Source organism: Oryx dammah, unplaced genomic scaffold, assembly GCF_014754425.2.
Source record: "Oryx dammah isolate SB20612 unplaced genomic scaffold, SCBI_Odam_1.1 HiC_scaffold_24, whole genome shotgun sequence".
Lineage (NCBI taxonomy): Eukaryota > Metazoa > Chordata > Mammalia > Artiodactyla > Bovidae > Oryx > Oryx dammah.
In genome coordinates, this window is record NW_024070208.1 from 31,701,423 (window position 1) to 31,717,484 (window position 16,062).

General features: G+C 47.6%; 1 protein-coding gene across 1 annotated transcript in view; it reads left to right on the forward strand.

The window, feature by feature from the left end:
• FLT1 (fms related receptor tyrosine kinase 1) overlaps positions 1 to 16,062 on the forward strand; it is a 205,945-nt gene that overhangs the window by 156,803 nt on the left and 33,080 nt on the right. Inside the window, exons 16-18 of the mRNA XM_040266731.1 lie at positions 3,844 to 3,950; positions 9,273 to 9,405; positions 15,738 to 15,842. Coding sequence (XP_040122665.1) covers positions 3,844 to 3,950; positions 9,273 to 9,405; positions 15,738 to 15,842 — 345 coding nt within the window. The remainder of the gene's footprint in view (positions 1 to 3,843; positions 3,951 to 9,272; positions 9,406 to 15,737; positions 15,843 to 16,062) is intronic.

Sequence of the window (16,062 nt, forward strand, 5' to 3'; positions counted from 1 at the left end):
GATGTTCTCGGCTCCTCCAGCAGCCAAAGGCCACTGTGTCCCAAGCAGGTCCCAGTCTGGTTTTTGGTTTCATAAAACATATCTGCAGCATAAGCAAAGACATGTGTGTGTGTGTGTGTGTGTGAATACTGAGAGGAAACATTAAATCTCTCACCTCAGGGGCTCATACATGCTCAGTTGTTCAGTCGTGTCCAACTCTTTGTGACCCCCTGGACTGCAGCCCACCAGACTCCTCTGTCCATGGGACTCTCCAGGCAAGAATACTGGAGTGGGTTGCCATTTCCTCTAGGAGATCTTCCCGACCCGGGGATTGAACCTGCGTCTCTGCATCTCCGGCACTGCAGGTGGGTTCTTTACCATTAGTGCCACCTGGGAAACCCAAGGAAACCCAAACTCATTAACTTGCACTTATTGTCTTCCCATGGAGAGGACTCATACTGAGAGAAGAGGGGGTCATGCCTGGAAATTTCTCAGTCAATCTCATGAGATTCAGGGAAGAATAACCACAAGCTGCCAGAGCAGCAAATGAAGCCAAGTCTCAACCAACACTTTCAGGATGCCTGCCTACCACATGCCAGGCACTGTCCTCTGCACCAGAGGCATCACTGTGAACCAGAGAACCACCTGCTGCTGCTTCACTCAGAGCTCTGAACACACCTGTCCGTTCATACCTGAACACACCTGTCCGTTCATACCTGAACACCAGACCATGAGCTCCTTTCTGTGTCCCTTCATTTACCACCACATTCCAGCCCCCCAGAGCAAAGCCTGGCACTTGGGTGATGTACTATATGCTTATTGGGTGAATATACAAGAATGGGAATTTGGCCTGAACCCTTTGAAAGCTTCATGAAACTCTCTAGAGACAAATCAAAGTATGACTTATCCACTCAATTGGTGAGTGGGGACAATGAGTAAGGTGTGACCTCACCCCTGGGAAGTTGATTTCCTGGTAGAGAAACAGTGAGGGCAGAAGCACAGAGTTGGAAGGGCTGGTCAATTTATGAAACTACAAGTATTTGGATGTAGGGCATGTGGAGGGATGGTTGGGCAGCAGGAGATGAGGCTGAAGGAACAGGTGAGGTTGGGCAGACAGGATGTAAGAGCTTGGGTTTCTCTCCTGACAGTGCTAGGCAGCAATTTAAGGAGCTCCATCACTTTGTTGACAGAGGTCCATACAGTCAAAGCTGTGGTTTTTCCAGTAGTCATGTACAGATGTTAAGAGTTGGACCATAAAGAAGGCTGAGCACTCAAGAATTAATATTTTCAAAATGTGGTGTTGGAGAAGACTCTTGAGAGTCCCTTAGACACCAAGGAGTTCAAACCAGTCAATGCTAAAGGAAATCAGTCCTGAATATTCATTGGAAGGACTGATGCTGAAGCTCCACTATTTTGGCCACCTGATGTGAAGAACTGACTCGCTGGAAAAAACCTTGATGCTGGGAAAGACTGAGGGCAGGAGGAGAAGGGGGCGGCTGAGGATGAGATGGTTGGGTGATATTACCAACTCAATGGACATGATTTTGAGCAAACTCTGGGAGATGACGAAGAACAGGGAAGCCTGGTGTGCTGCAGTCCATAGGGTTGCAAAGAGTCAGACATGACTGAGTGACTGAACAACAGGATGGAATCTGTGATTTGGCAAGATCATGTGGGCTCGAGCAGAGGAGAGACTGGGGGCTCCAGGCTGGCTAGGAAGCTGCTGCGGTCATTCAGGGGGACTGCAGGGGCCTTGACTTAGGTGGTGATCCTGTGGTAGGACAGGAGGAGAGGATTTCATGAGCCATGGAAGGAGAATGAACAGGAACTGGGGGTGGGCTGAAAAGAGGAAATGCCAGAGTCCCCTCCGGATGAGAAGACACACCGTGGCGGGGACCGTGGCCCACAGGGACTGTTTGTACGTGGTGGCTGAATGGAGAAGAGGAAAGAGGCTCCCATTTTTAGCTTGTGTACTTGCTCCTGTTCCGGGCAGAGAAGCTGCACTGGCTCCAGCTGCCCGAGGCACTGAGTTGAGAGCACAGGGATGCTCAGAATTCTTGCCCTGCTCTTGCCCCACCTCCGTCAGAGCCCTACCATGTCCCAATTCTGGGTCATCACTCACACCTTCCCCTGCCTGCAGTGCCTTCCCCTGCCTTCACCCCTGCAGGTCAAGATCTATTTCAGGTGTCACCTCTCCCTCAGCCTCCAAACTCTCTGCACCTCATTTCTTTCCATTTGCCTTAAGCCTCCTGGTTGGGTTGTAAGTGAGCTCCTGGTAGCGACAGTTTTCCCTGAGTTACCCACCTGTCTCCTTGCCTGGAGTCGGATTCAATACATCTTCACTGAATTAAAGAACCCCGGGACTTCCCTGGTGGTCCAGTGGCTCAGACTCTGTGCTCAAAAAATGCAGGGGCCTCCGGTTTGATCCCTGGTCAGGGAACAAGATCTCACACACCACAAGGAAGATCAAAGGTCCCGGATGCTGCAACTAAAACCCGGCACAGTCAAATAAATAAGTTAAAATAAACCAAGAGCCCCCACCCCTACCCCGCCAAGATGAAGCCCTTATCCATGAAATGGGGATATTCTTGCTCCCACGCTTCATAGGCAGATGTGAGGACTTGATGCATAGTAAGTGCTCAATAAAAAAATACCATCATCCACATCACCATTTCTTGGGGGTTGGGGGGTTCGGTGCAGGGCAGGAGGTGCCATGGAACACAGCATGCAGGACTTTAGTCCCCCAACCAGGGGTCGAACCACTGGCCTGCCAGGAAATTGCCTCACCGTTTCTAAAGGGATTAAGTTTCACTTGATCTTGGCCTCACTTGATACTAAGTCTCTGTCTCCCTTTAATGGGCTTCCCTCCTAGCTCAGTCGGTAAAGAATCCACCTGCAATGCAGGAGACCCAGGTTCAATTCCTGGGATGGGAAGATCCCCTGGAGAAGGAAATGGAAACCCACTCCAGTATTCTTGCCTGGAAAATCCCATGGACCGGGGAGCCTGGTGGGCTATAGTCCATGGGGTCGCAAGACCATCAGTGATGGTTAAGGACAAGGGCATCCCTTTAGAGCTCCCAGGACACTCCCCTGGCATCGAGAAGCAGGGAACCTCAGTCCTGGTTCACGGGGCATTCCTTTAAATCCCATGGAGGATCCTCTCTGGAAGCTTCTCTTGGATACCTTGGGTCTTTTCTTTCTGGTCGTGGAGAAACAGTGCTCGGCTTTCATCTCTGACTCTGAGGAACAAGGTGACGGGGAAGAATCAGCTGCAGCAGGTCCCTTGGCTCAGCTCCGCCTGAGAAGAAGCCTCGGACGTGAGCGACCCAGACATGAGTGGTCAGACCCAGAGGGTTGGCCTGTCTGTTCCAAGAGGAGTGAGCGGGTGATTGTGACAGTCCTGGAGCTTTATTTTTATTTTTAAAGTCTACTTTGAAGACGTTTGTGATTCCCCAAGGAGACTTTTTATGTCCTTTTTTTTTTCTTTTTCTTTAGAATTTCCTCCCAAACCCATTAGGGAGATTTCACATCGTCCAGATTTAGCACTTTAATGAGGTCTTGTTCCTGCCTTAATTTTTTTTTCCCCATTTTTAATTTCTCCTCTGACTTTTAACTCACTATTTCTGGAGTTGTTGGCAAACTCCACCGCAACATTTCTGGAAAGTCTTTTCATTTCCATGTGAGTTTATGACGATAATAGCATGAACCCTGCCTGACCCAGAAGGTGAGAGGCTCTGTGCTGGGAGCTGATTGTGTTCGCCCTGATGAAGCACTTGGGGGCCACTGACCTCTTTCTGTCAAATCACAGACCCAGGGGTTGTGAGCTGCTGTTTAGCGCCCTCTTGGTGTTTTTTATCTCTCCAGGGACCTCAGACAAGTCTAACCTGGAGCTCATCACTCTGACGTGCACCTGTGTGGCTGCAACCCTCTTCTGGCTCCTGTTAACGCTTTTTATCCGAAAACTGAAAAGGGTAAGAATATTTCAGATGAAATTCTATGCTCCTTTTGGCAAAAATCTGCCACAAGGCCCAGTGGCACTGCTGGTGTAGTGACATCATGCTGCTGCTGCTGCTAAGTCGCTTCAGTCGTGTCCGACTCTGTGCAACCCCATAGACGGCAGCCCACCAGGCTCCCCCGTCCCTGGGATTCTCCAGGCAAGAACACTGGAGTGGGTTGCCGTTTCCTTCTCCAGTGCATGAAAGTGAAAAGTGAAAGTGAAGTCGCTCAGTCGTGTCTGACTCTGTGTGACCCCATAGATGGCAGCCCACCAAGCTCCTCCATCCATGGGATTTTCCAGGCAAGAGTACTGGAATGGGGTGCCATTGCCTTCTCCGGACATCATGCTAGATTTCCCCAAAAAATGCCTGTTTCCCCAAATGCCTGATGTCCAGAGCAGGCCCTGAACAGGTGAACATGGTAGACGAATCATTAAACCGTCTCTCAGGACTTCCTTCCCTGTTTGTCTGGCAGTTAAGACTCCGCGCTTCCACTGCAGGGGGCAAGGGTTCAATCTCTGGCCAGGGAACGAAGATCCCACATGCCTGATGGCCAAAAAAAAGAAAATCCAAAGAAAAAAACATCTCACCCTAACGTGGAGCGTTCAAAAAACAAAGCTAGAACAATGAACAGATGACTATGTCCCACACACAGAAGGAACATCTTCAGTGTAAAAGGAAGTCTTTAAAGGCCACATGAGATCTGAGAAATATTCATTTTCTTAATCTCACTCTCTGCTAAGAGACAAAAAGGAAAAGGCAAAATAAAGACCCACCTCTGTCTTATCTCTGTCTGCTGTTCCATCCTCTGAGCCCCATGATAAAATTAAGTTCTTCAGCGTGTGAGGCTTAGGTTGAAATTCAAGACATCAGATCCCTATCATTAGGCCTGTTAGCACAACCAGTGTTTCTCTGAAGCTTACTGGGTTGGGGGGAAGGGGGCGACGAGCCAACACTCATTCATTCATGCCTTAAATACGTCCCAGGCGCCCGTTCAGGGCAGAGGCCAGGCCCTGTGTAGGGCTCTCTGGTGACAGAGCAGAGGAGAGGCTGCTGTGTGTAGTCTGGGGAGAGACCGACTGTAGCACAGGCAGATGTCAAGCGGTGACCGGAGTCAGCCGATTACATAGCATGTAAGGGAGGGGAAGTCTGCAGGCAGAGGAGATACGGTGAGGAGGTCAGACTGATCCGGGCAGAGGTGGGGGCGGCGGACGAGGGGAGGCCGGAGAAGAGAGGCTGTCCAGGCAGGCCCTGTAGGCCGTGGGAAGCAATTTCCTCTGTGTTTTAGAAGAGGAAGCCTTGGCAGGGGGTGGGAGGGGCAGTTAAGCAGAGGTAGGTGATTTTAAATGTGAGAGACCTGTGTCTGGAAAGACGATTTCAGGCTGTATGAGGAGAAAGAACCAGAGTGGACAAGAGTGAATAGAGAAGAACCCAGTGAATGCAGTCCAAGTCAGAAATGACGGTCGCTTAGTCCAAAGGATTAGACTTGAAGAGATATTTAGGGGATAAAATCAACAGGACTTGTAAAGTACCAAGGAGAGACCTCCTCAATTTCTAGAGCTGTATTAGTCCTTATTAACATGCAAGTCTTATTTTTTTAAGAATGATTATATTATTTTCATTTAAATTTTTTAATTTATAAAGACTAGTTTTGGTTGCTGTTAAAAGATATTACATTAAAATATAATATATAGAAGAAAAATATATCAAAGAAACAGTTATCTTTAAGGAGTTCTGAATTAGAAAATCATTACATAAGATAATAAGCTCATCTCTTATGCTTTATTTTTTTTTTAATCACTTTAAATCACTTTCACCATTTTATGTGCTGAGCGTTTGTGGCACATTTGGGGAGCTCTTTATGTCATATTTCAGTCCTTTAAAAAACACAAAGATATAAATATATTATTATTCCCATTTTAAGGAGAGGGGAACTGAGGCTCAAAGAGGTAAAATAACCTGCCTAGAGTCACTTAGCTAGTTTAGAGTCGCAGCTGAGTTTTGAACTCAGGTTGTGTGACATTAGACTTGCTGTTCGAAACCAGGAAGGTTATACTTCCAGGGTTGGTATGTCGACTGGCAGCCCTCCTGCATGGTGAATAAATAACCTGTGGCTTCTGCTGCGCGGAGCGACTGGCTTTAAGACACGACAAGGAAAGCCACTGCTTTCGAAGGAAGCAAAAGGTAAACAACGGGATTTGGAAAGGGGAGGTACATCATATAGGAAAACACATCTAACAAAAGCGGAACCTTCCAAATCTACAAGGGCAGTACAAAGACTACAGAGTTCAAAGGAATAGAGGGCAGAGAAACTTCAGAGAGAGCTCCGTTTAGAGACAGACTTTGAAGGTTGCTGCTGGAAGGAAAGCAGTAGAAAAACAGCCCACCCTCACTCTGGCCCACTCCCCAGGTTAGGGACAACATCTGGGTACTTTGCATATGGGAGCTTAGTGGAAATAACACTGGAAAGGCATTCTGGGACTCAATCGAAGAGGTCCCCTGTATGTCTAAAAAGTTAGAAAGTTTGAATGTCAACAAGAAAGGATGAAGGCAAGAAAGGACCATCTCAGTGACAGAATGCCTATAGGATTTGAGAAGTAAGTGGTTTGGGAAGGCAAAGAGGAACAAGGCATCAAAACCATATCTCCAGCTGATTTCTCTAACCGATGTGTAAATTCCTCACTGATAAGGACTGTATTTTCTCTTTTCATCCCCACCCTGCACAGGCCAACTAAAGCTAATATTTATTCATGCTTACTATACACCAGGCCCTTCGAATAGCTTTTCATAGACTATTTTGCATGATATTCACAGCAACTCTATGAGATAAGTACCACTACTGACACTGCCTTACTGATAAGGAAACTAGGCTTAATAAAGTTAAGTAACTTGCCCAAGGTAATATGTAGGTTCTGATTCAAACCCACGCCTCCACATCTGGGCTCTGAAGCACCTGACCAAGCAATTTCCATGCCTAGCACCCAGTGGGTGCTCTGTGTTTTGGTCAATTGAAAGAATAAGCATCGGTCAACCAAGACTCTCCCAGCAGGCTCCTCTCAAAGCCCTTCCTGAAGGTCTGTTGGGGATCTCCTCTCGTCTACCTTAAGACAAACCATAGGATTCCTCAGGGGCCGTGTGGGCAGACTGTCTTCCGTGGGCTGCCCTCCTGGCTCAGTCACTACCCCTGCCCACGTCACTCAGCTCCCACAGGACCCAAGCTGTCCCTGGCTGGGCCGCAGCTCTTCCTCTGCTCTTGGAAGACTGGAGATGGTGTCTCATGGCCTTGGCTATTGCACACGCTGAGAACTGGAGTCATCAAAGCTCCTCCATCCATGCCACTCATGAGCACCCAGGACCCTGGTGTGGGAAAGAACACTCCCGTCCAGCCCTCCAGCCTCGCACTAGTGTCTTTACGTGGCGCCCCCCACCCCCTCCCCGTCTACCACGCTGGCAAATGCAGCTCAGGACAAGCGTGCTCCCTATCTGTCTCCATTTTCCACTCTTTGTGGAGCCCAGGCAATCTTCCTGCCCTGAGCTATCTGTCACACATTTCAGTGATAATTTTTGTGAGAAAGAGGCAGATTGCGAGTGATGGATGAGGTGAGCTGTGACAGTCCAGGACGGGATGAGTCAGGGCCAAAGAATGTGGGCGGGTGTGAAGTCGAATGGATAGGGAGGTTTGTCTTCTCTGCTCAACTCTGATCCTGTTTAGGGAAATGCACAGAAAGGAAGGGCCCTAAACTCATTTCAATGAAGTGTAAGTAACTTCTAGACAAGAGTTATCAAAACCCAGCCTCTACGGGCAAGCGTACTTCTTTTCTGTCCTGCCTACAGAACTGCAGTCAATTCTACAATCAATTAATATGAACAGGGTATATTACCCATGAATGTGAACCTAACACACTGAATGTAAATCCGGTTACATATGATCTGAAATAAAGGGTATGTTCTGGGCTTCATTTGCATCACCAAGATAAAACAAGCACTAGAAAGTAGGTGCCACCTTATTTATTCAACATCTTATTATACCAGTGGCCAAAAGAACTTGAAATATAGCTGTGTATAAGTCTTATCCCTTTGCCTTTGAAATAATCAACTTCTATTTTTTTTACATTTTGTTTATAGCAAATATTTACTATTTCTTAACTTCAATTTCTCACTGAAGACAAATCTATTTTCTTTTTGTACATTTTTCCTTTTTCTTTTCATCTTTTTCCTGCCTGTGAGTCACAGCTATGTATGCTAAATATATAAACTTGCAATGTGCTGAATAACCTTGCATTTTACATGAATTTTAATGTAAATACTCAAACAGTTCAGATGAATCCAGTCCATCTGAATAGGGACTCACAAAATTTTGGTCACCAGGAAACTTGTGGAGCCTACTTGCTGGTGGATTCCTTTATATTATTCTTTCAGAAGGGCTGACTGGTGTTTAAGTTCTGAGCTCAGTACCCTTTTTCTGTAACTCCTCCAGGTGAATCTTATTCTAATCTCACTCTAGCCTTGTCAGGTTGCTGTGGCAACCAAGGGGCCTTCTGGGTGTCTTTAACCACTTCATATGAAATGCGCTTCTCCACTGTCCCAGGGACCCTGGGTTTACTTGGCCACTTTAGCCTTTCTTACAAATCCAGAAAAGCCACAACCCACTGCTGACCTATCTGCCACGCGTATTCCTGGAGAATGACCATGGAAAGTTATTTATAGTCATTGTTTGGAATGATTTTATTAAAATACTTTGCATTTTTTCAGAGAAGAATTATTATGTGATCACTGCTTGGTGGTGGTTTAGTTGCTAAGTCCTGTCCGACTCTTTGTGACCCCATGGTCTGTAGCCCACCAGGCTCCTCTGTTCATGGACTTTCCCAGGCGAGGATACTGGAGTGGGCCGCCCTTCCCTTCTCCAGGGGATCTTCCCCACCCGGGGATCAACCCACACCTCCTGCACTGGTAGCTGGATTCTCTACCACTGAGCCACCGGGGAGTTTCTGATCACTGTTTAAGAAAAAGCATTAAGGTCCCTGCAGAATCTGAGTGCATTTGGTCCGAGACAGGACAGTGGAGGGGGTACCAGAGAAACGCATTGTGAAGAGAGTAAGGAGTGGCTTGATGGAAATTGAATGCTCGTGTGTGATGCATCTCTGTGCACGCAGAGGGCACGTGCTGCTGCTCCCGCCCACGTGGTTTCAGCCCAATGAACCAAAAGAGCAGCTGATGATGCCAAGTACTGTCTTACATTATGTATCTGGGCTTAAGTTGTTCCCTGGTTGGTGACTCTGAGATCTCTTTATTCCTTAGTCGTCTTCTGAGATTAAACCTGATTATCTGTCGATTATCATGGACCCAGATGAAGTTCCCCTGGATGAGCAGTGCGATCGGCTCCCTTACGATGCCAGCAAGTGGGAGTTTGCCCGGGAGAGACTTAAACTGGGTAATGTATTTGTTCCCTGGATTCCTAAACCTGCACCAAGCTCCCACTGCCCACAAAACACAGTGCTCTGAGGGAAGCAGAAGTAACTAGATGCGGGATTCTACCCTCTAGTTGCTCAAAAACCAGCAAGGGAGATGGACACAGAGAGAAAGAATTCTCTGGAATGGTGAGACAGCAGGTCAAGGGGACAAGGCAGCACCCGTCCCTTCTTTCAACAGTCATCAGGCATTTTCACCGAGCAGCTGACACATCTCAGTGGTAGGGATGCAAAGGTGCTTGAGTCCATCCCTTCGAAGGGAGAAGGACACGGACATGAGAGCAGATAAAGTGAAGGGGAAGGGAGCGATTAGTTTCAGCAGCGTCTTATAGACACTGTTAAATAACAAAACTTCTGTAGGATGAGAAAGTGGTGAACACCGTGCCCCAATGTTCATCGCAGCACTATTTACAATAGCCAAGACAAGGAAGCAACCTAGAGGTCCATCGGCAGATGAATGGATAAAGAAGTTGTGGTGCATACATACAATGGACTATTACTGAGCCATTAAAAGGAATGAATGAGTCAATTCTAGTGAAGTGGATGAACCAAGAGCCTGTTACACAGAGTGAAGTAAGTCAAAGAGAAAAACAAGTATCACATATGCTAAGTCACTTCAGTTTTGTCCAACTCTTTGCAACCCTTGGACTGTAGCCCTCCAGGCTCCTCTGTCCATGAGATTCTCCAGGCAAGACTTTTGGAGTGGGTTGCCATGTCCTCCTCCAAGGGATCTTCCTCACCCGGGAATGAAACCACGTCTTTTACATCTCCTATGTTGGCAGGTGGGTTCTTTACCCCTAGTACTACCTGGGAAGCCCCGATCCCATGGACTTTATAGTCTGCCAGGCTCCTCTGTCCATGGGATTTCCCAGGCAAGAGTACTGGAGTGGATAGCCATTCCCTTCTCCAGGGGATCTTCCCGACCCAGGGATCGAACCCAGGTCTCTTGCACTGAGGGCAGATTCTTTACCATCTGAGTCAGGGAAACCCAAATATCATGTATTAACACATATATTCCCTGGTGGCTCAGAGGGTAAAGCGTCTGCCTACAATGCAGCAGACGAGGGTTCAATCCCTGGGTCAGGAAGATCTCCTGAAGAACGGAATGGCAACCCACTCCAGTACTCTTGCCTGGAAAATCCCACGGACTGAGAAGTCTGGTAGGCTACAGTCCATGGGGTTGCAAAGAGTCGGATACGACTGAGCAACTTCACAACTTCACTTCATGGAATCTGGAAAGGTGGTACTGATGAACCTATTCACAGGGCCACAGTGGAGATGCAGACGTAGAGACAGACTTGTGGACACAGCAGGGAAAGGAAAGGGGGAGACAAATTGAGAGCAGCTGGAAATCCGCATATTACCATGTATAAAATAGACAACTAGTGGGAATTTACCGTAGGACGCAGGGAGCTCAGCCTGGTGCTCTGTGCCAACCTAGAGGACGGGATGGGGTAGGGGCTCGGAGGGAGGGTCAAGAAGGAGGGGACACAGGCACACCTATGGCTGCTTCATGTCGATGTACGGCAGAAACCAACACAACATTGTAAAGCGATTATTCTCCAATTAAAAATAAATAAAATTTAAAAAAAAATTTTAGAAAATGGTGACCTGGAACAGAATTCAGAATGGGGAGGTGCAGGGAAACCGAGTATTTGGTGAAAGAGCCGGTGCTTGCCACAACTGCGGATCAAAAAGCCCCGTTGCACGAATCTGTAAGTTACATACTTTGAATTTCCCTGGGTGTCTGGAATGACCAACACAGAGAAGAAAGCCCTTCTCTTTCATGTTTATGCTCCACTGACAGAAGGGGAAGATTGTTGTTTCCTAGGTAACAGGGATGCTGTTGACACCAAGTAGCATGCTTTCCCGCCAGCTCAGCCCCCAAGTCCCTCCAGCTCAGAGGTCACAACGCGAATTACTCTTCAGCCCAGGAGCCTCCAAGACGCCTGTCCAGATACTCAGACAGTGGCTTCTGAAGAATCATTAGTATTTGGAACTAGGGAGAGAGATTGTGGAGCCAGAGGCGCTTGTTACTCTGTGCAGAGCACTTGTTACAAATGCAGTGGCAAAGCTGCCCCTCCCCCACATGCAGACTGTATTGTGGGGGAGGGGAGGGGACAGAGGGGTTTTGTCTTTCTCTTGGGCTTGATTCCACCTTTATTTCTCCCTATATGAGAAGGAAGACTTGGCCCCAAGAATGTGTGCTGTTTGGCTTGGGGGAGAAAATTGGAAATCAGTTAAAAAAAAAAAATCAGTAAAAAAAAAAAAAAATGCTGGAAAGACAGGCAAAAAGCCAGCAATGGCTGCTGATGGGGACAGTTGGGGGGTCAACTAAATTTAGAGTAGTTCGGGGCAGGTGGTACACCAGATGAGTTCCTTCTGTACGTCTAAATTACATGGCAGCTGGCCCAGACCCCCTCGCCCCCAGTGACCTTGGCAGGAACATGCGATAATTTTCCCACAACTGTAAGCCATTCTCAGGCCACACTGCTTTCCAGAGGTATTAGTCACAAGCAGGCATGCTTCTTCTGTACGGGATGCTAGAGCTTTCTGTCCCATTCCTTCATTCCTTGGCCTAGGACCACTGTGATCCTTGATGGCCCATCGAGGTAGACTGTGAACCAGAATTCCCCCAGGGGCTCTGTGGGTTTAGATAAGCCCATTTCAGAAGATGCTCCTTGCTAGAGATCTTATAGTTCTCTTCCCTCCCAGAGTCGCCAGATGCAATGATTCAGCTGATAGGCATGCGAGTGTCTCTGATGGGTGAGAGTAAGTGTGTCAGACAAACCAGCTTGGCCTTTCAGTGCCGAGTATGGCTCCAAGGGCCAGAGGAAGCCTCGTCCCACTTCTATGGGAGCAGAGAGGCCCAAGATGTGTTTCTTAAGCCAAGTAGATAACAGAACAATCTGAAGTCACGTCTGACAAGTGAAAGTAACCAAAATGATGTCTGGATGGATGAAGAGGAAAAGTTGGTTTGATGCGAGAGTTATAATGGGTTACAGATACAGAGAAACACACAGACCAAATGGCTTCTGATTTCAGCTGCGTCTTCCCTCTGGCTTACAACCCGCAGCCCTGGTGAGAGAAGCTGGAATTGATAGCATCTGAGAGACAGACAGGGCTGAGGCTTGGGTCCAGAGTATTGCTACCATTGAAACTCCTGGAATCCAGAACTAAAGAAACTTGTTTTATTAGTGATTCCTCACCAAAGCTGGGAGAAAATTCAACTCCTATATATTTATCACAGAAGTTGAGATCATGTCAAACAGGGGATCTTCCCATTGGAAGATAAAGTCAGAATTACCTACCATGGGAAAGCACATAGGATGTCTGAAATCTGGTGAGTGGCTTGAGCCTGGGTTGCTTCTGCCTCCTGGAAGACCATCCTGGATGCCAAGAAGGGCTCAGCTCCAGGCTGCCCTGCTCTCCCCCAACCACCCTCCCTGTCTAGGGACCCTAACCAGTCCCTCTCAGAGGAGATCCCGGTAGTATTCCATTCCATAACAATGACCCAGCACTCTTTTCCAAGCTAGCTAGTGGCATCCAGGTAGCACCAAGGAGGATTAAGGGAAAAGAAGGACCAAGCAAGATCAATCCAGCGTGGCAGGGCTCCCCTGACACTGGAATGGTGTGTCTGCCAGAGGACTGAGATGTATCAGATGATTAAAGAGCTTGTAAGAGCTTCAGGCTGTTTTACGAGGCGACAGTCAGCTTCCAAGAGAATAAATGAAAAATCTGAAGGAAGTCAAGTGAGAATGGGCTCGTTCTCACTGGTCAAGGCAAAGTCCTCAACTCACAGAAATTAAGATCATGTCTGACAGGGCACCTTCCCATTGGAAGATGGGAAGTGTTTTGTGCTGACAAAGAAGGGGATGTGTCGGGGCTGGAGATGGGATGAAAAGGATGCTGCCTGCCCCAGACAAGCAGGGGTCTGTGGACAGGTACCCAAAACAGAGATGCTCGTTACCTGTCTCAGGCTCAGGACAATTTTCACAGGAGACAATAGAAGGTGATGCAGAAGAAAAGGTGTTCTTTTACCTTATGAAAGCAAGGATTAAGCCTCTAATCAGAAAACACCAATTTTTACAAATCTGGGGAAGGCATCTGCCAGCGTGCTTCCCATATCCCATTTCAGGGTCCACTTGACACTCTTGTATGTAAGAGAGAAGCCCTAATTTCGCTATTTCTTGGACACTTTGATCTGAAGAAGGAAGCAGAGGCTGTATCCCGGCCCATGAGTGTGCCTTGGGAGGAGGATCTCTGTTAGCACGACAGGTGCCTCTCTGACCCGGGGAGGCGTGTCATCTCACCAGCGTCCTCATGAGACCCAGGCAGGGAGACGCCTCTGATGACACTGGCTACCGAGCTCTTCCCACGTCCTTACTGGATGCCGGGGGTTGGGCAGTGGAAGACTCTAAGTTAAGGCAGGTGAGGACACTTTGTTACTGAGGAGTTATGCATGCATGCAAGGTTCCAGTAGGATAAGGACAAGGAGAGCTTCATTATAAACTTTCCAGGAATCTTAACAAACAAACAAACTGTGTCTTTTGGGAAGGAAGGGAGGGAGGGAGGAAAGTTAGCTCACTGAAAACACATTATCAGAACAGCCCGAGAAAGAAATAGGACCAGAGGTGCTGTGTTAAATTAACACTGACTACCGGAAACATTACTTTAACAAAGGTCCATCTAGTCAAGGCTATGGTTTTTCCAGTAGTCATATATGGATATGAGAGTTGGACTACAGAGAAAGCTGAGCACAGAAGAATCGATGCTTTTGAACTGTGGTATTGGAGAAGACTCTTGAGAGTCCCTTGGACTGCAAGGAGATCCAACCAGTCCATCCTAAAGGAAATCAGTCCTGAATATTTATTGGAAGGACTGATGCTGAAGCTGAAACTCCAATACTTTGGCCAGCTGATGTGAAGAGCTGACTCATTTGAAAAGACCCTGATGCTGGGAAAGACTGAAGGCAGGAGGAGAAGGGGATGACAGAGGATGAGATGGTTGGATGGCATCACTGACTGGATGGACATGAGTTTGAGTAAACTCCGGGAGCTGATGATGGCATGCTACAGTCCATGGGTAGCAAAGAGTCGGACCTGACTGAGTGACTGAAGTGAACTGAACTGATCCAGGATTTAATTTTCATCAGAAGCATTCTGTTGGCTTCCCCCACTCCACAGCTCTGCCCCCAAAGAACCAACAAAAGGTGACTTCTTTGGCTCACTCTTTCTCCTGCCATATCACGATTGAGGGGTATTGGTTTCCTACTGGACAGGTTGGAGTCAGCTACCTGTGTCCTGGAGATGCAGAAGGAAGCACTGATCGAAAAAGGAGGGAGGTGCCCTCCTCACAGGGCACTGTGCAGCTGTGCATCCCACAGGCCCCTCCAGTTAACTTAGGACTGTAAGAGGCTTGGTTTGAGCATCTCACAAACTCCCAAAGGCACCTCTCCCTTCTGTACTAATGCACAGGGACCCTGATGCCCCATGCACCAGGTTCCAGGAAGATTCAGGCATGGTCCTTGCCCCTTTGAGTCAAGTGGTCTCATTCAAGGGTGAGGGAAACAAACAAATGTGCTAGCAGTCATTAGAACATAGCATACCACTGGGGAACCATGAATGAAACCTCACACTTTGTTACTGCACTTGGCAACCACCTCTCTGTGGTTGAAACAAATTGCTACCCGGGGTTGAGGGGTGCATGGTTTGAACCACAGAGATTTGTAATCATCATGTAAAGACACATTAAAAATACGGAGGATATTCTGCCTGGCAAGGAAGTCTGAGAAATTACTTAAGTGATTTTTTGGTAGCTCTGAAGCATCATTATAGCCAATAGCAGTAATCACCCTTGTCAGTTTGTTCCCTTTGCTGGAACACGGGTCAGAAGAAATAAGCTTAAGTGGCAAGAAAGGGGTTTAGTTTAAACATAGGGGAATTTTTGTGGTAATGATGTTATCAGACGATGGAAAAAACCAATTGCAGATTCTGTAGCCTCTCCCCCTGGAGAAGGACTTTGTAAAAGCAAACAGGCCCTACAGCTGCCCCAAATGTCCTGGAAGGTCCTAGCCTCGCTGTACAGGGCAAGGGCCACATGGCAGTGCAGTAAAGAGTTGGAAGGAAGATGCCACATAAACGTGTCCCTAACCCATTTGGGGTCTGTTCATTGGAGATTCCCTTCAAAGCTACATGCCACACATACACACATAGGGAAAAGGCCCTTTCTTCCTGAAAAAGACTTAAACTGATACTGCTGGCTTGGTAAACAAACCATCTTCTTTCCATTGTAGGCAAGTCACTTGGAAGAGGGGCTTTCGGAAAAGTGGTGCAAGCATCGGCATTCGGCATCAAGAAATCACCCACCTGCCGGACTGTGGCTGTAAAGATGCTGAAAGGTATGGATGCTCTGATTGGGCTTTCAACTTCCCCATTACATTCCCTATGTGTTGGTACTAGTGGAATGTGGCCTAGCAACAGACAGAGGCCGTGTCTGCTCTGGCCACATAACTTTCTTCTGCTGGAAGACCGTTGACCTCTGGAGCTTTCCATGAGGCCACGAAGAGCTCAAAATAAACCTTGTAAGCGAAACAGTCCAGCAGTATCCATGGGAAAATG